This window comes from Diplotaxodon limnothrissa, linkage group LG4 (genome assembly GCF_057381915.1).
Source record: "Diplotaxodon limnothrissa isolate DT_005_m linkage group LG4, D_limnothrissa_male_GT1.1, whole genome shotgun sequence".
In the NCBI taxonomy this organism is placed as follows: Eukaryota; Metazoa; Chordata; class Actinopteri; order Cichliformes; family Cichlidae; genus Diplotaxodon; species Diplotaxodon limnothrissa.
The window spans coordinates 12955135-12975724 of NC_140599.1; the positions used below are offsets into that span (position 1 = coordinate 12955135).

The 20590-nt window shown below is 40.8% G+C and overlaps 1 protein-coding gene across 1 annotated transcript in view; it reads right to left on the minus strand.

Annotated features, from left to right (window-relative positions):
* Window positions 1-429: 429 nt before the first annotated feature.
* Window positions 430-20590, minus strand: part of cacng3b (calcium channel, voltage-dependent, gamma subunit 3b) — a 35377-nt gene continuing 15216 nt past the window's right edge. Inside the window, exons 2-4 of the mRNA XM_085352223.1 lie at window positions 8236-8319; window positions 3409-3549; window positions 430-941 (exon numbers count right to left, since the gene is read on the minus strand). Of these exons, the coding sequence (XP_085208349.1) occupies window positions 430-941; window positions 3409-3549; window positions 8236-8319 (737 nt within the window). The remainder of the gene's footprint in view (window positions 942-3408; window positions 3550-8235; window positions 8320-20590) is intronic.

The window sequence follows — 20590 nt, forward strand, 5'->3', positions numbered from 1 at the left end:
AAAGAGAAGTTGCCCCAAACAGAAAAAACACTTAATATATTTTACATTTCCACTAATTCCCATTTCTCCTGTGAGGAAAAAGCCTGAAAATCAATTTATGAACATAAAACTCATGAACATAAACCGAATGTGCCTTGATATATAAGGAGTTACAAGTATTACTACAGTGATATGTGCTGGGGCTGGGAACAACTTCTCTATTAAAACCAACCCTGCTGCACACACTCTCACAGGGCTCAGGATTCACAGTTCGAAGGCTAAAAGTTCACAGTTCACAGTCAAAGTTTAGCAACCCCCCCCCCCCCCCCCCCCCCTTCCCACCCCATAACCCTGTGTGTCCCCTGCTTTTGCTTGCACTCCCCCCCCCACATTTCTCATCCTCCTCCTCTTTGATACTCTGATTGGGGCGATATCTGTAGCCAGCACCTCTCAGACAGGTGTGGTTCTGCGGTTGGGGTCCTTGCTGTAGTCTTTAGTGAGCGTGCTGCTCTGGAGGAAATCCCTCTCCGAGTTAAGCAGCCCGCCTAAGCCGCCAACAGGTTTGCTGCCGGCATTGCCGGCCTCTCGTGGGTTCAGCGTGTACATGGGCATCTCGGAGGCGGCGGGCCCTGTGTAGCCACCTTTCCCCAGTGGCGAGGCATCGCGGCTGGGAGCCTCTGAAGAGCGAACGCTGGAGCGGCGCCGGAAACGGTAGCGATAGGAGGGGATGCGGCTAAAGGCGGACTTCTTGATGAGCTCAGTGCGGGACTTGGCCCGGAGCTTGCGGTGCTTCTCAATGAACATGTGCACAGCCAGCACACCCACCATTTCCGCCATAATGAAGGAGAGGGCCCCGAAGTAAAAAGACCAGCCATAGGAGTAGGACTTCTTGCTGTCACTCTGGCCTGGGTCGCCAGAGTTGGCTGAGATATAGACAATAATTCCAATGATGTTACTGAGGCCTGGACAGACATAAAGAAAGAGAAACTGTGAGAGCCACAAACTAACAAAAATAACACAACTACAGTATACTAAGAGACGGTCATGGTACCTGTGTATTGGACCCAAGGTTTAGAGCATTCATGATTATTTCTGGGTTTGTGACCTGATTTATGTTAACTTATTTAGTCATTTGAATATATTATTAGATTTTGTCTTTGTTTCTAGTTCTTGCTTTCTTGGTTGATGAGGTTGGTTCCCTTTCCTGTCCAGCCTGTCCTCGTCTCAGCGTTTCCTTTGTGAAGTCTGTCCTTTCTCCGTGTTTGTTCACTTTTCTCTCGTTGTGTAAACTCTGCATTTCTGTTCCTATTCGTTTTATTTTGACAGACTCTTGTCCTGTGTGTGTTAAATTCAGTTTTCCTTCCACTTGTCTAATTGGTTAGATTCAGTTCAGCTGTGTGTTTTTCCCCAATCTGCCCTCGTCTCCTCTTAAACCCTCAGTTTGCTTGCTTCTTTATTGTGTCCTCCCTTGTGTTGTGTGTCCTGTGTTTCTTCTATAGTTCCTAGTTTGTAAGTCCCTGGCTTTTGCCTTTCCTGAGTTTTGTGTTTTGGTATTTTGATCCTATGAGTTCTAGAAATATTGGGTTCAAAACCTACCTGCCGCCTGATATATCATCTAATGTATTTTTTTTCTTTCAGGCACACAACATAATCAGATTTCACTATTTTGATATGTATAGTTATTTATTTACTTGTTTACCCTCTGCTCAGATAAGCTTTTTTGTGTTGGTGGCGTTCCAACACATGTGGTCAAAAGGGAAGTTGCCCTCGGGTGGACAAACTGTGCCACATCAGCCAGTGTAAATAACCGATACCGCTAGAATAACAAATAGCTGATCGGCCGATAGTTTCAGCCCATCGATTGGTCAGGCTCTAGTGAGCAGTGTGCAGTAATTGAATACTTTAATTTCAAAACCTCAGTAACTGAGGCTCTTCTAAAACACGGTTTGTTGGCTTAAAAAACCCCAACTCTAAAATGTCCCTTCCCTTTATCCTTTACAGCACCGCCAATCAGAGGAAACGAATCAGATCATGTAGACACTCAAACAGGTCCAGTTCCATTTATCTGTTAGTGCATGAACGTTGTAAACAACATGAGCAATTTAGTATCCTAACTTACAACACCACACCCTTTTTTTTAATAGTGATTTTTGTCTGTTAACCTTCATTTATTAAAGCAAGGTGTGTGGTGAAGCTACTGTGGGATATCTCTTATTTGTAATGTTTTTGTTGGCTATTGTGTTGTCATTTTGTGCCACTGCATGAGCCTGTACTGTGTTATTGCTGACCAGTTTGTTCAGCGATTTCATTTGTAATGTTTCCAGCTGCATCTTTAGTCCTGTCTGGTGGACATGGTGCATTTTTCTGCAAAAGACAGTCGCATTTGTTAAAAACTAATGAAAATACAATTTTTCTGTGACTAATAACCTTTTCAGTGCAATTAAAGTGAACTTACTAAACCTTAACATGTGAGTCAGATAAAAAAATGCTTAGTTAAAACTAATAATGTTGTAAAGATTTAGCGGTTTTGTTTTTTTTCCGCGCATCTCAGGTCTTTAATTACAATTCTGGCTACCGGCGAGACAATCGAGATAAGACGATTATCTGCGTTCTGTTTTGCAACAATGCCCCCGTTTTATATTGCGCTACATAATAAATTCAACCAATGTTGTTTACAGCAGTGCCTTTACTTTAATTTGCTTTAAATTGATTTTTTTAAACTCCTATTCAACGTTTAAGGAAATCCATTGTTAAAAAAGACAAGGGTTCAATAAATGCATCAGTAAAGGTTAATGAGTGTTTTTAATAATTCCGATTACAAAACCGACCAATAATAATCACCTTGCGAGACCCCAGGAGACCCCGGGAACATCACCAGGATCATTACAGTACGGATACGTAAGTACAAGGGTGTGTGCAAAGATGCTTTGCTGCGTCCCAATGAAAGACTCTATAGGTGTGTGTGTTTGCACTCTCACACCCTCACAGTGCATCACAGTGGCATCATGGCATTCTTGTTGATTGATTAATCAGCTACTGTGTCCCATATCCACACTTTGGTGCCTCTCATGGGCTCTTCTGTGTGCTTTAGATGCTCAATGGGCTCCTCAACAAATATCTGAATGCTGTGCCTCCTCCGTTTAGAGTCGGCCCACAGTGACACAGCTGCACACACTCAGACACATGTGGCTCACACAGACAGCCGCCTTGTTGTTATCTCAAGCTCCTTTCACCAGGTCAGAGAATGTAAGGCATTTGGCTGGTACTGTATTTAAATGAAAAAAAATGTGGTATGAGGTGCTGAATTTGTGAATTAGTAAGTGTGGTTTCATGTACGCTGTTCTGATGACTGACGATCACTGTAGCTAAATTCCTAAGAGGAAAGAGGACACACATGGACACGCAGAGACACTCGCAGTGATGACTAACCTGCTGAGACGAAGAAGATTCCTGCGCTGAGGATGACGTTGTGTCGGCTTCGGTAAAACTCACTGGCAGCCACGCAGAGCCCACCCAGAAACAGCAGACCCACACTCATGATGGGGAAAAGACTGGAGGCACGCACAGCACCTGCACATACACACAAAGAGTGGAAACGCGTTCATAACAGGTGCAAACTTTTTATTTTGCCGTGTAAAGACGTCGCCTTTCAGATCCATCAGAAACTGATGAAGGATCATTTGTGCTGGAAGAACAGTAGCTCCACCATTACGTCATCAAAATCACTGGTGCGCATCACTTCTGTGCTGGATGGAGGATGGAGATGCAAGGGGAAGAAAAAAAGAAAGAAAAAAAGGTTCCACTTTACACACGCGAGGCAGCGGGCTGCTAAATGCTCGACTGAACCTGAATTCTGAACATGTTAAAGCATTCAGAGGATTTGCTAGAGAGAGCAAGGGAGAGAGACCGAGAGACGGACGGAGAAGGGGAAAAAAATGGACAAGACCCAAGACAGATGGAGAGTCACGCTGACATATGCGAGGCAAAATAATGAATGTGAAAGTGAGGCTTCAGTGGGAGTGAAATATTTGTCATATGTGTGCAGGATGCGATAACATATTGAGGAATATTTGCAAACAGCTTGTTGCGCAGAACTGAGATTCGGGCTATTTTGAGACACCGAATATATGAGGAGAGCCCATGCATCAGTTTTATCATATACGGTTGTGTCTTCACAAAAAGACTAAAAGTAAACGAAGCAGATCATTGTCGCTTTTTTCTCCATCTGTTTTCTTTATGTTTGTTGTTTCTTGCGTGGCAAAACATTCCCGCCGTGACCGAGAGCTGCAGATATTGCTCGTACAGACTCCGCCCCTATGGCCCACAACCCTGGGCTGCATGAAATGCTGGTCACTAGGTCTCTGCTCCTTATTGGCTTATCAGCTCTAAGGACTGTGATCTAATTGGCTCCCTCTGGGGATGTTGCTCTGTGTTCAGTGGAGCAATGAAAAAGAGGCACAGGCTGAATCCCTTCCCCTTCTTTTCTGTTGTTGTTTTCCACCTTTACTCCTACAATAAACAGAGAGCTCACTTCTCTGTGTTTTCTACTAAATACTCTCTCTTTATCTTTTTATCCTCTTTTTTTCTTATAATCCTTTTTAACCTTATGAAGGCTTTTTTAGGTTCAGTTTCTTAACTACTTGCCATTAGTTTGTGTTTCTTCATTATGTAGTGTTATGGAACGCCATTAAGGTCATAATTTGTTTTGTTGTTCCTGCTATTAGACATTGTAATATTGCCAGCTGCTGTTTATAAACACTGTTCTGGGTACATAATTATACCAGCTGGCATAGAAATGCCAGTCACAATAATATATATATATATATATTTTTAAGAAACTACCCATTTCCCATTATCCTTTGGATGAGAAGAGTGATAAAGAGTACTGAGTGAAAGTCTTCTTCTTTATATTTCCTTATGTTTTGCTTGTGACTTGTGACAGTGACCTATGAAACATTCAAACATAAAAAAGCCAAATTACATTTTTTTATAGGCATACAATACTATTTTTGCACCAACAAGGTGATCCCCAAAGTGTTATTAGCTGACACATTTCAGCATGGTGTGGAGATCGGCCTGAAATCTGAGGTAAATGGACAAGTGGATGACAAATGAAGAAGTGGGAGGCCCCCCAAAAATATCTACACCAGATATAATCACCCTATTAGAGCACGTCGCTCTCGCTCGGCAGGCCTACTTGTTGTTCCTAGAGTATTTAAAAGTAGAATGGGAGGCAGAGCCTTCAGTTTTCAGGCCCCTCTTCTGTGGAACCAGCTTCCAGTTTGGATTCAGGAGACAGACACTATCTCTACTTTTAAGATTAGGCTTAAAACTTTCCTTTTTGCTAAAGCATATAGTTAGGGCTGGACCAGGTGACCCTGAATCCTCCCTTAGTTATGCTGCAATAGACGAAGGCTGCTGGGGGATTCCCATGATGCATTGAGTTTTTCCTTTCCAGTCACCTTTCTGACTCACTATGTGTTAACAGACCTCTCTGCATTGAATCATATCTGTTATTAATCTCTGTCTCTCTTCCACAGCATGTCTTTCATCCTGTCTTCCTTCTCTCACCCCAACCGGTCGCAGCAGATGGCCCCGCCCCTCCCTGAGCCTGGTTCTGCCGGAGGTTTCTTCCTGTTAAAAGGGAGTTTTTCCTTCCCACTTGTAACAGGGCAGCCCTTAGCGGCTGGAAACACAGTGAGACAGACCAAGGCAAGTGTAGTGGAACAAAGTATTTATTTGCTATATGGCTCTCCTTAAAACAATTAACTTGTCGAGCTTCTTCACAGCACAAAAATCCTCTAATGACAACTGGCAGCCTTAAATATGTTCAGCTGTCACAGACTTAACCATTATTCCACTCTCAGGTAAATTCTTAAATCCCAACCTTCCACCACAGTATACAATATATCAATAAGAATAAATAAATACATAAATACATTTTCACATTTACATATTAATAAATATTTCACACTTAATGTTACACCAAACCCAATATTATAAAAACCCAGAAACCCAAGCACAAAAAGATTCACCACACTCTCTTTACCAATGGTCTCTCCCGGAACCTTTAAATGGTGTCTGGACCCCCGGGGAAAGATTTGCCCAAACACCTTGAAGAGGACACAGGCAAGAAAGGTGAGTAATCATTAACTTACAAACACTTATTTGCACCACTTTTATCCCTAGATTTCACACACACATTTGCCTTAGTTTTCCTTATTGGTAAACCTTAATCACAATCTCAATCACCATTCTTCTCTCCTGACAGACAACCACCACATTCCTTGATGAGGAGCAGCTGTGCAGGATCTGAAACAAGGCCACCAACTGATTTTAAAATTCCCAATAAATAGTCAATAAATATTTAAACTTCTTGTGTGCAAATCCATGCTTAAAGTGCAATGCTACATAAAGTGCTTGATAAGGTGCTTTTAATAAAGTGAAAGGTGTGCTCTAAAGTGCTATACAGACAATACAATATAAATAAATGCAGTAAGGGAGTCCTCTTCCTTACACCACTGTTGCCAAAGTGCTTGCTCATAGGGGGTCATATGATTGTTGGGTTTTTCTCTGTATCTATGAAGCACCTTGAGGCGACTTTTGTTGTGATTTGGCGCTATATAAATAAAATTGAATGGAATTGAATAAACAGTATCTGAAAGTCATATTCTTAAGAAATGGAAAATATCCACACTTGACACAGGACCTGAGACAGAGATGTGGCCTTTCAGTGGATCCTGTTATTGTTTGTCAAAGCGAAAGAATTGTCAACTTTTGAACCACCATGCAATACCATCTGTAAATTGCTAGACTGGCAACAGATTCAATTTCCAGCACAATCACAGTGCCAAGACAGTACAAGCATACCAGGATAGATAAAAACACAAAACATATCAATCATGGAATGGCCTCCCCAGAGCCCAGGCCTCAACAATACTGAAACAGTGTGGGATTACCTTGATGTTTACCTCCTCACGTCAGACTCTCCAAAAGCCTAGAAACTTTTAAAACCGCTCTTAAAACTCACCTCTTTTCATTGGCTTTTAGAAAGGTTTAATTTATTTGTTTTATATATTTTTATTTTATTTTTATCAGCGAGGTGTTATTACGAAATTGTGTTCTATTGTATTTTTATCTGTATTTACTGTACAGCACTTTGGTCAGCCTTGGTTGTTTTTAAATGTGCTCTATAAATAAACTTGACTTGACTTGACTTGATGCCAGCATGGTGGCTTAGCTGTTAGCTAACTTTTGCCTCACAGCAAGAGAGCACTGGTTTCAAACCTGTAAAGGGACATGCTCCATGGAGTTTGATTGTTTTCTCCATGCTCACACTCAGGTTTCTCCTGCAGTCAAAAAAGCATGCAAGGTGAATGCTGCTCTTGGCCTTGTCTTGCCAAGCAGATTTGTAATCTCAAGAGACCTATTTAATGGTTAAGGCAGGATTAGAGGTTTATTGCCTAACAATAATGTGATAGCTGGAATATTTCAGTGCAAGTTTGTGCGGCGAGGCAAAGTAGCAGGCCACCATCAAAGGAAAAACTTCAGGGGTTCAATCACATGCCTTTTAACTGTAATCAAAACAGTATGCATAAGTACTGTGCACATAAGGTGAGCTGTTAAACGCCTAAACAGTGCTCCATACAAGAAATGACAAAATAAGTAACTGGTGTTATTTTAACTGTATTTGTAACACCTCCAGTGTTCAGCTGCTTACTGACTACTGCTTTCTCTTCCCCAGAGAAAAAAGGTTAGTGGGAATATCCCACTCCTAGAAGAAAGATTAACTGTCAGTGTTTTGTGATTTTCAATTGGTTACATTTAATTAAAAAAAAAAAATCCATTGTTCTGTACTCTTTCCTCTACATTAGTCTTAAGTCGCTACTACAAAATAGTGGATGGAACTAACTTTGTGATCCTTAACCATACTACCCCTGTAGTTTGTCCTGCAGATGGGGCTAGAGAGGGGGCACAGTAATGTTCATGATTGCCTCACACCCACATCATGCCTGTGTGCTGTTTCTAACGCAGACTTTACAAAATAATTCTCTTTTCAAGCCGATATGAAACATTGTTGTCACACACCTAACAATGGAATTGGCTTTACATCGCTTGGGAACATACGATGGGTTGAGATAACAAAAAAACAAGTTTAGTGATTAGTCAGACAGTTCTACTCCAAATATGGTAACACTGGCCAGTAAAAGCCTAGTTGTGAATGCACAGTGCAGTGTGTGCTCATATCAGACTCACGTAGGAGGTATTCAGCTGCGTCTGCTTCATAGTCAGCATCTTCTGGGAAGTGATCAATTTTCTTACACACACCTCTGAAGGTTCCTGGAGAAGAAATACACATCAGTTTAGATAGTATAGTAGTAGTTTATTTTGAACAACACAGACATGAAAAGTTGTTTTGTTTGATAAATACTAATTTTCGGATGTATCTCATTGTATACACGGACAACTCTGTGGTACTGTCCGATCAGTTCCGCAGCATTTTTCTGAATGTAAGCAGAGAGTATAGCCCTGCACACTATACAATTCATCCTGCCACGTGTATCATTCGCCACAGATGCCCCGATATTGTTCAGATCATGCGGTTTCTCCCTTTTTCTTCTTCTCCACACTTTTCTAATCTTACTAGTACAAGTTAAAGACATTTTCTGTGAAAGTCCAAGTGTAACTAGTGGCTTGCACCTTATTGTACACCCTCTGTATTTTTGATTCATTAAGGCATTATAGAGTTTTGATTGATTGTACACACCACCTCAAGTGTTCTTGACTTGGTCAGATGTTTTTTAACCATGGAAATAATTCTGTCAACATGGTTTTTAGTCGTATTTTTTTTTAGTCTTTTGGTGTTGCTGAGCTGCTCAGTGCTCCTTTTTAAGGATGTACCAGATTGTTTATTTGACCACTTCTAAATGTTTGCCGTTTCTCTGTAAAAAGGGTGGTAGGATCTTTTCTTTTAAGATCAGATCTTTTATAAGCCTCATTTGTCATGGCATAATGAGAGAACAGGCCTCACCTGGACACGATTCTAGTCAGCCAGTTGTTCAATTACTTTTGAGCCTCTTAAAAATGTGGGACTGTGTTTAAAAATGGCTCAGTTAATGTGATGCTCATGTTAAAAACTCCTTGAACTACATCTAAATCAGGTTACCTCTTGATTATTTGACTTAAAAACTACTGTGGTGGTGCAAAGAGGCGAAACTAAATTGTATGTACGCACACACATGTTGTCAGAGGTATATTTAGAAGAGAAAAGAGTGATGTCACTGTTTAGTAGTGTTCCAGCAAATGTATTTCACAAACTACTTAGCAGCTTACCCTGAAGATGCTGCTTAGCTCTGCACCACCATCTGCTCAGCTCATACACATCCTACTACTGAGAGTCTTACAGGCTTACAAGGAGTCAGACCTAAATTATCCCAAGCATCTTTTGCTGTATATTCTCACACACATTAATAGGACCCTTTATTCTATCCACACACACACTATTTGATGCACATTCCCATCAGTCACAGGTGTACCTGTGCTGACCAGGTATCAACAGCATAGCAGGAGCATACAGTGAGGGTCAGAACAAGGTTAGGACAAGGTTTCAACAATTGCTTTCTATCATTTTTAGCCACTTCTTCTTGAAAGCGTAAATGTCATTGCCAATGGTCACATTATTTGACTGACTTGACATCCAATATAAATTTTGGGAGATGGAGCATGTGCACTTCCTGTAAGCAGATGTGAAAGTATATCGACAGGCAGAGAGAGAGATGATAGATGATGCAGGGCAGAGCTGTAGCCTTCAGGCTGTGTATGGGAAACACTAATGAAAAGCCTTATCACACCCAGCACACACAAACGCACACCATTTCAATGTAAAAGACAAAAATGCACAACGGCTAAAGTAAAGACATCAAATGAACACACACGCGCACCGAGCTCATTAAAATGATACATGAACACTATCAATCATGCATGCAAATAAAAGCTCCGTGTATTTAGATTGCTTATATGAGTGCATGCTGGTTCGTCCATGTGTGACTGAGAGTGTGTGTGCGTTTCATGCAGAGAGTGACTCATCCTCCTCAACACACCGACTCACAGAGACACACAAACACACCCACCAGTAAACTCTGTGTGTGCGCTCTCGTGTAGGACCGTGTTTCTATGTGCATGCACGTGCACGCCCGCGTGAAACTACACTGCATGCAGCCTCCTTCCCACCCATCATTCAGTCCCATTCACACATGGTCAACACCACGGGGGCTATGAAAGAGAGCGGCACTGAGGAGGGATGAAGGGGAGCAGCAGAGAAAGAGAGATGAAGAAGGATGAAGAGAGAGGAAGTGCGGGCTGAAAGAGGTTTGGTGGTAAAACGGCACGGGAGAATTAGAGAGAAATAGGAGGATAGAGGCTGGCAATGAACAAAATAAACGACTCGAGCTAATTGCTTCTTTGCACATGAAGAGGCTTTTTCCAGCACCCACACTCAGAAAGTCATTCATAAATTGATTCATCCAACTCATGCAGTAGGGGATGGAAACTAACATCTGACTGTGAAACTGATTGACTTTTATGGTCTTTTATATCTCCATTTATTAAGATAATCATCTGCAAAAAACATGTGAATCAAACTTTGTTATGCATCATTCTTAAGGCAATATACCACCACAAATGTATGCATAATATCACCTCAGCACACCCTCTTAATCCAAAGTGCAACACGTCCACAAATACATACTTCAACAGAAACTATTTGGTGGTTTGAATTTTCTCCTATACACCGAGCCCTTTCTCTGCTCCCCTCACCAGCCTCCATCCTGTTTGACAGTGTTGAGTATGAGCAAAATAAGCTTTTGTATTTCCAGATCACACAACCCATTGCTGGGAAAATACTACAGCTGGCAATTTGAAGATTATAATTTAGGCTCCACTCACAGAATTCCGGAGACTCTTTAGTGAATCTCCAGCAACCATTGCTCGCTGGACAAAAATGTGTATTCCATGACTAGTTGGAGAGTTTCTGGCAGTTGCTAGTTATAATTGGTTGAAAAAAGGTACCATGCTACACCAAATTGCTTTGGTTGATAGCAGGTTACCCTGCTTGCCTAAAGCATATTTTTCCAGGTGTCACCACTTCCCAGCTTCTAGTTAATGAATCTTTGAAGGCAACATCAGCAAACAAAGCAGTAACAAGAAGGTTAATGATGGAGCACTTTCTTTGCAACCAGGAATTTGGAGCACCCACTCTCCAACCTGTTGGAGAACACACATTTTTCCTTAGCAACTAGAGGTTGCCAGGGGTCACCAGCTGGCCTCTAGGCCTGTGTTACTGAAGCCTTGTTTATCAAAAACGATTTTTATAGCCACCTACGCATTAAACAGCTAAGATAGAATGCTTATATTTTTAATCAACGAGTCGCAGTACACCGAGTTGCAGTATACAGTATAGTCGTTGATAACCAAAACAAGCATCGCTTACATTTTATAATTCAAATCATGTATTAATTAATCAAGCAAGAAGATATTCAGAATTATGTGCATAACCAACAGGCTTACTGCCACCCAGGTAATCACTGAGATATTCAAATGCTCGAATTGAAACCGAAGGGAGAATTCCAAAACTCCACACATGGCGACTGTCCCAACCATAAAGAGTCAATCAGCTGACCTGAACCATGTTTTTTTGGAACCAGGAAGCAATGAACTGTTTTTCTGTAATAAAGAATTCACAGAGCTGTCAATGATTTATTGTGACATTTTCAAGGTGCCCTCAATCCACCAAGAAAGTACACACTGTATTCTGTTTAACTTTTTGATTTGTAAGATTATTAAATTGCATTTTTCTGCCTAACCAATGAAGCCGTGTCCATTATTAATGTAGTAATGATTAGAGATGGACCGATCCGATATTACGTATCGGTCCGATATTGACCTAAATTACTGGATCGGATATCAGAGAAAAATAAAAAATGTAATCCGATCCATTAAATATCACGAAAGCACCTCACAAAACTTGCAACACACCGTAACTCACCTCAGAACGTTAGCACGTTGGAGCAGTATGCATCACGTGATAGAGCCGCTGTGGCATGCCGGACCTGTCGGTGGTCTGGATAGCATTTGGAGCTTCGCTAGCAACCCGGCATTTCATCTCCGACAAAGTTATCCCCGAGAGAAGTAAAGCAAGTGTGTAAGTCCATCTCTGAATGTTTGTAAAGCTTTCCTGCGTTAAGCTTAACAAACGATATATGGAGCGACTGCCTCTTCTTGCTGCTACTTCAATCATGAAACTGCTTAATGATCAGCTGATCGGCTTTTCTGTCGCGAGTCCGTCTCTCTTGTTTGTTTTTGGCCCACTTTGCACCAGAAAGAGGAAACCAGCAGATAAACAACAGCAGCACGTTTAAGCTTGATAAGCTGTTGTTAGAATTTATTTAATATTACTTTCTACACCAGGATCTTTTTCTACGTAGCTGACGCTGGTAACTGTGCAGGGGCGGATCTAGCAAAGTTTAGCCAGGGGGGCCGATAGGGCATTAACTGGGAAAAGGGGGCACAAAGACATACTTTTCTTTCTTATTCTCATTTAAAATGTCTAGCTTTTAATAAATAATTATCTGACACCCAAAGTTTTAATTTGATGCAAAATGAATAGAAGTCCATTACTGTATATAGTGACTATTAAGTCTAATATATATATACCCTAGTAAGCTATAGTACTTTTTCCTTTGGGAAGGTACCATCTGTGCAGTGTGCAATTTTGTTGAAGAAAGATGTTGAATCTATTTAATATTTTAATATATTGAAAAAGAATTTATTTCTGTGCATTTGTTTTTCACACTGCATCAAATTAAGGTTGATTACGTCGATTAAGCATCATGAGGTGGAGCGTGAGGGGTGGTTCCCTATTTTTTATTTATTTATTTTTGTTGTTGCTGGGAGTTGGAACCCTATTAGTTAGGTTGCTTAATATTTACGCTAAGTACTCTTTAAAATACCAGAATAGGGAGGATGGTGTAGGTTTAAGTTTATTAGATTGATCAGTATTACTGAACTATGAAATATTTTTTTTTGCATACAGGTATAACAAAATAGCTTTAGTGTAGTTGTTGTTTTAAACTTGAGAACCTATACAAAATTCAGCAAGATATTTAAAAAAACAGTTTTGTTGATTAAAACACACTATATCGGATTCATATCGGTATCGGCAGATATCCAAATTTATGATATCGGTATCGGACATAAAAAAGTGGTATCGTGCCATCTCTAGTAATGATGCAGGCGAGTATATATGAGTTTTCTTGGTTTACTGTATCCATAAAGTGATGGATGCAGTATATTACTCAGTGGTCTGGTGGGAGTAGCCACTGATCATGTCAGCAGCATTTTTTTCAGCTTGGACCGGTGACTCTTCGTGTCCTAGTGAGCACTGGGATTAAAGCTTTCTCCCCATTCACTTAGATAATGGCCAAACTATCTGCCTGTGTATTGCAAAGATAGCTGCCAAATGGTGAGACTTGCTTCAGGAAGGACTTTGATAATATCACCAAATGCCACTTAAAAAACAAATTTCCTAACAATACAGTTACTCATGTAGAAGTACATGGCCATCTATCTTTAGTACTTTATATCAGTGGTGCAATTGGGAAAGACTGTGTCCTCCAGTGGTGTGACTCAGCAATTTGTTCTATGCCATATGTTTTTATGGCAGTAATAAGATATTTTCCTTTTTGGGATTTAGGCACACTGGATGAGTTTGTTGATAGTGAGAAATAAAAATGATTAATGCGGATGGTTTACACGGATGTTACAGGTGGAGTGGAAGGTAACCGGAAAATCGGCTGCTGATGCTGTAAAGCGTCATCAGTCAGAGCTGCTTTGTGTCAGGCGGCTGGGAAATTCATTATAGCTCCAGCCTTTTTAAGTGAACAGATTTGCATCAAACCATTATGATGATTAGGGCACTGAGCGGCACAATAAAATTGGGGATGTACCAATATATTGGCTGATATCGGCTTTATTCACTGCTACCAGATGACACAGGCTGATAACATGTTGTCTGCAATCAATTTTGTGCTGGGTAGATTTTCAAATATACCCCTATGAAGAGCTGGAAGACATTTAGGTTAATTCTCTTATAATAAAGATTTCTTTCTTTCTCTGAAGCAAAGCGGAAATAAATAACAACAAAAATAGCCCGGCTCACGGACATGTGGGAGGAGGGAACATAGATAGATGACCGCTTTTATCTCTCTCTGGGACAAAGAATCGAAATCACAACTGAGAAAACACAGTTAAAAAGCAGATGTGCACACACACACACACACACACACACACACACACACACACACACACACACACACTTTGTTTTTGTACATGATGTCACACTATCCATTTTAAAAAACAAAGACATCTGCTAAAAATAACTTCAAGACTCATGTGCTGGACCTTCAGGTTAGTTGAAGTTGCCATCACATCACTAAATATCTAATATATCTTCAAAACGTGACACCATGCACAAAATGTCAACATGCTGCGATTAATAAAGAATGTTTGCTAAGCTGTGATCGATATGAAACTTCACCACAGAGGACAGGACGAGGTGTAGTGCTATTTGTATAAGTGGACCATTTATAATGTTATGGTACTGCTGTGGTGGCTACCTTAAACTGTGACCTGTCATCAATAGTCAGTGTTGGGGAGTAACGGAATACATGTACCGCCGTTACGTATTTAGAATACAAAATATGAGTAACTGTATTCCGTTACAGTTACCGTTTAAAAAGGTGGTATTCAGAATACAGTTACTTTGTTGAAATAAATGGAATACACTGGGGTACTTTCCTGTTTCATTTTGTCGCGGGTCAGGACTGTTTGGGTTTTGTTTGACAGCTACGTTCTTTTGTTCCAGGCGGCAGCGTTACGGTTGCCATGGTTACAGGGCGACGCTCTCTCTCTCTGCGACTGTGTGTTTCCTGGGTGAGAGAGCGCCTTTTCGTTGTTGTTGTTGTTGTGCTAAGCTAACAGGCAGAATGCTACAAGCATAGCTCTAAAGAATGTAGCATCATGTTCAGTGTAGTCCGTGCTGCTGGGAGAATGGACTGCCATACACGTTATGTGTCTGTGAGCGCTAGGAGGGAGAAAAAGGGGAGTGGAAAGGTATGAGCAGTCATCGAGCAAAAACGGGAGCTGGAAGCATGTAAATATAATAATAACCACTGCAGCCAAGAAGAGTGCCTGACGAGCCCAGTTGTAAGTAAGCTATTAAGACTCGACTGTACACTGTGTTCGTGTTTTCCTCCGAAAACAACAAGTTCCGTTGGAGCAGCCTTTCAACGCCTCTCTCTGTCTGTCGCAAGAAAAGTTGACCCACACAACAAAGTAGAGCTATTTTTCGGCTACCAGCCGACAGGGACCCCGCCGTATTATGCTGGGCTTACACTGTGCGATTTTTTCAGTCGCGCGATTCAGCTCCTGCTCAAACTGTACGATTGACTCGCAGGGGTTAGAAGTTCATAGGTCACGATGCAGGGTCTCACACTATACGGCCCGATGCTCTGATGCGACCTGAGTGCTCACACTGTGCGTCCATAAAAATGAAGGTTATAACAGAAATTCTGTCGCTCGCTCTCCCTCTCCGTCTTTCACTCACACAGACACACCACCACCATCAACTTTGCTAAATTGCTAATGAAAAACATGATCAGGCAGCTGTGATTGAGCAGCAGTGTCGATCCAACTATTTTCACGGTTGTTGTGGTCGTGATAATTTTGTGAGGCCACATCGAAAGGGCTCGGATGGTTCTACAGGTTGTGCCTCCATCGCTTGTGTCCAGATCACACGCTGCACTGCCGTGCTACGCCGTCTTTTTCGCTGACATTTGTGTTTGCGCGTGCGCAGTGTGGCAAACTGCGGTGACACCCTCACGACCAAGCGATTGATGATCGGGAGCTGGTCGTGAGGTGTCAATCGCTTCTCGTTACCCCACGTATACTACACGATGCACGACGCACGATGAAGGCCAAAATCGGGCCGATCGCCAAAACGATCGCACGACTCAAAAATCGGCTCAAAATGGGCCAAAAATCGCACAGTGTGAGCCCAGCATTAGTCAGAGGTCCCTTTACTACAGTTCGGAGTCGCGGACCTTCAGTAATAGTAATAAATCACACAGCAATAGTACATTCACGTTGTTGTAAAAAGCATGATAATATTGTAGCAGGTCAGGGCTGTTCGGGGTTCTGCTTGTACAGTTATGTTTTGTGTATGTTGCCATGGTGACGGGTGACGCCCTCTCGCTGCGACGGTGTGTCCTTCCGGGGTCAGAGGGCGCCCTATGTGTGTTGTGGTTGCCGCGCTGAGCAGTTAGCTAGTGGCTATGGAACGCCAGGACTGCCATAATGAATTAATTAAATACACCATTAAATAATTAATTAAATGTGGCAATAATTAATTAAAATTGGAATTAATTAATTAAATAAATAGTTATGACACATGTAATTAATTAATTATTGACACATTTAATTAATTATTTATGTATTTCACATTTTAATTAATTATTGACACATTTAATTAATTATTTAATGATATATTTATTTATTTCATTTTGGCAGTCCTGGCACCTGGCTCTCATCATGAAATAATTTTATCTGTCAGCCTCACCCATCAAACTCAGGAGGCGGGGTTAACGCTGCCCATGCAGCTTCTCTAACATTTGATTGGTTGCCGTGCAAAGTAAGTCAAAACAGGTCGATCCTAGATAATCGATTGCTTGTGTAGACTTGGGGCAGCCAGGTATCCCAGAATGCAGCTCAAATCACAGGCAGCAATGGTGGTGGTGTAGTTTTAAAATACCCCGTTTTTCTGTCACCAGCTACACTTTTAACAGTGTTTTAGCCGCGAATGTCGCGCCGTATGTCTGGTCAGGTTGTCAACATAGAACATGTTTGCAAAAGTGCTCAGATGTTTTCAGAGATTTCACTAGCTCTGCTAACAATTAGCATGCAGAGCGCACCGAGGGGGTTACGTTAACCGGTTTGTTTACATATTCCACTCTCCGTGTTCCACATGTTGCATTCGCAGATTCTCATTTTCACCGAACGATCGTCTCTTTCCGCCTGGTCTTGTGTCTCTGTGCTTCTGTAACATAAAGAACGAGCTGACATTTTTCTCACGAAACCAGCGATCAGCTCAACAGACCCTCAGTTTACCTGCATGCATCCTCCTCCTCATCTGTCAGCTGTTTAACACCTGCTGCTAATTCAAGAAACACGCCTACGTTACCTGGTGATAGTCACAGTTTAACTGGGCAGCCGGTGCTCAATATAACGCAATGTCAGCGCATTTTTCTGCACAAGATAAGTAAATATAGTGTTTTCCCCGAGCGCAGAGCTGCTGGAGCTTGTTTCCTTACAGAGCACTTTATAGGCGAACAGCTTCATCGGCGGCTGATGTCCAATCACCGGCACACAGCTTTCAAACCTCAGCTGAGTTTTAGCTCTCAGTGGTTAAACGCTGGACTTCATTCACTCAGGTTCTGTCTGTCGGGTCACGTTTACTTCGCTGTTTTATTTACAACTGAGCAAATCGGTTTGGCTGAGGTTAAAGTTACGTTTCATAACTGCATAGTTTCACAGACGTTTAATGGTTCACTGGCACATGTGTTAGACTGAACTATCATCTAAATATCATCTGTTTTTTAATAGTTATTCAACTGTATTCTAAGCACCAGCTGTCTGTTAGAATGTGATTTTTTTCTCTCTCTCTGTTGGCAGAGGTATAAAAATGCGCAGGAAAATCTGACGTGCATGACAAACTTTAGCGACGATATTTAGGGAGGAATAAACACACATCAAACATAAATGAACCATTTGCCTGTCTCCATAATTGAGAGCATTTTCTCTTCTTACGTCAATACTCTCTCTCCTTTTTTTTTTTTTTTTTTTTTTTTTTGCTTTTTCGGTCATGTTATGTTTACCTGTCAAAGGCTTGTTACAAACTATGAAACACATCGTGCAGACTTCTGGATGTTAGAAGAAAACTAATACTGCTCATGAATGAGACTAAAGGCAGGAAGGTGTCCTTTAAAACATGTTAATAGGACCTCCCTATTTATATCATAGTTTATGATATAGCACGTGTATTTCAGTAATAGCCTGCTTAGGCCACTATACGTGCTGGCCTCATATCAAATGTGAAGGCAGACTGAGTCTATGTTTGACGTTTTTTATATCTAATCTTCCTTTTCAAACATTTAAACAGCAGCGAGTCTGCAGCTGAGGGAATACAAACTCAAACTGTCGGAACAGGTTTGCTCGTTTCTTGGATTCATTTGGTGATTTATTAAATGTATAACTGTTATTCTAATCTGCTGCTGAGTCTCTTACACTTTTCTTTATGCTGTATATTTTCACGTCTCTGGAATAGTTGGCAGTTAGATAGTCAGCTGGGAAACTTTGTGTTAACTCATGGAGCTGAGGATATCGTGGATATGCTGACCTCGCTCCGTGGTGTACAGGGCCGTTTACCCTCATGATTAATATTCACAATAAAAATATTAGCCGAACATCATGAAGTCTGTATGTGTTTCATAGTGTCGAACAACCTTTGTACAGTTAAAGCCAGCAGTTACTACATGACGGAAACACCAACTTTATCTCTTTTATGCGTTTATACACAGGTCACGCTGATTACTGAACAAAAACCCAAAGATCAGATGTTAAACAGATTTATTTGCTCTCTCTCCTCCTTAAACATGTTTTAAATGTTAGTTATAATTCAGAATTGGCGACTGAAACACGTAGGACACATAAGAACATCAGGAAATAAAACATCGATAAATATAACCTCAGTAAAAGAAGTCAGCGGGGGTTACTACAGCTGTGTACCGGGGCCTGCGCTTTGTCGGTGGGATTGCTTGCGAGGCGAGTGGGTCTATCCCACGCTTTGCCGTGAGACTGGGCAGACATCTCCGAAATCATCGAAACACTTTTGCAAAGAGGCTGTATCTTGACAAACCGACCAGACACATGAAGATTAAACCACTACATTCTCGGCTAAAAAAATATTAAAACGGTATTTGGTGACACACAAACAGGGTTTTTCAAAGTTCAGTTCTGTTAGCTTCCACATGCCGGTTGTTGTGTGCTAGAAACAATGGCCACCAGGCCAAAGCAATGGTTTTGACTCGATCAGCGTTAACCCCGCCCCCTGAGTTTGATGGGTGAGGCTGACAGATAAAATTATTTCATGATGAGAGCCAGGCGCCAGGACTGCCAAAATGAAATAAATAAATATATCATTAAATAATTAATTAAATGTGTCAATAATTAATTAATTAAATGTGTCAATAATTAATTAAAATGTGAAATACATAAATAATTAATTAAATGTGTCAATAATTAATTAATTACATGTGTCATAACTATTTATTTAATTAATTAATTCCAATTTTAATTAATTATTGCCACATTTAATTAATTATTTAATGGTGTATTTAATTAATTCATTATGGCAGTCCTGGCGTTCCATAGTGGCAGTGTGTTCTTCTGCAAATGTAATAAACGGCTGTGCTCCCTGGCTAGCTCACGGGAAGCAAGACCAAACAATACCGCCGTCTCCTCCTTGTCTGAACTCGCCACAATATATTAAGTAATCCAAAGTATTCAGAATACGTTACTGTCATTGAGTAACGTTACGGAATAGGTTACAGAATACATTTTGGGGCATGTATTCTGTATTCTGTAATGGAATACATTTTAAAAGTAACCTTCCCAACACTGTCAATAGTACAAAGCCAGGTGGAGTGGAGAACACATATGCCATAAGGCGATTCCAGAGGCCTGGGTTTAAATCCTCTTTACACTGTCCAATATAAATAAAGGTTAAAAAACCTAACAAAACTAGATTAAAAAAAAGTATAGATAAGATCGTTCATATATTTTAAAAATCACAGGTTACTGCATAAATTCATATTACAAATATGACCTTATGCACAATTTGGATGAAGACCCACTGGATGAATGAGTTTGATTAAGTACTGTGCAATACTGTGGAAGGAGGAGCAATTCTTCTGAATTGTAGACTCTATGGAACAAGCTGATCGATCAGTCAGCCGAAGCAGCTAAAATAAATAAATAAACAAACTACAGATCATATTTCTCAAAGCATGCTGTTAAAATTCAGTATTGAAGTGTGAGATCTATTTTTAGAGGTATCATCCAGCAGCTATTACACAAACTGCTTCTTAAGGGATATCGCTTGGTGGTTTCCGCTTGGGTCAAAATGTGCTAACGGTCTGCTGTCTGGTTGCACTGCTGTTTTTAAAGATTTATGCCTTCAGGAGAAACAAATGGACTGTGAGCTTCTGACTGAAAATATGCAAGCAAGCGGGATTAACACACACTCGGAATGTTGTGAATTTCTCTGTGAGATTTGTAGCATCTATCAAAAATATATAACACTGTCATCCTTGTAGTAAGACGTATGCTTCATCTTCACCAAAGATCTGTCTCGTTGAGATTTTAAAAAAAATGTCTTTCAGTGATTTTATTCGACTGAATGAATTCACAGCTGAGGATACAGATTTATTGCTTTTGGAGC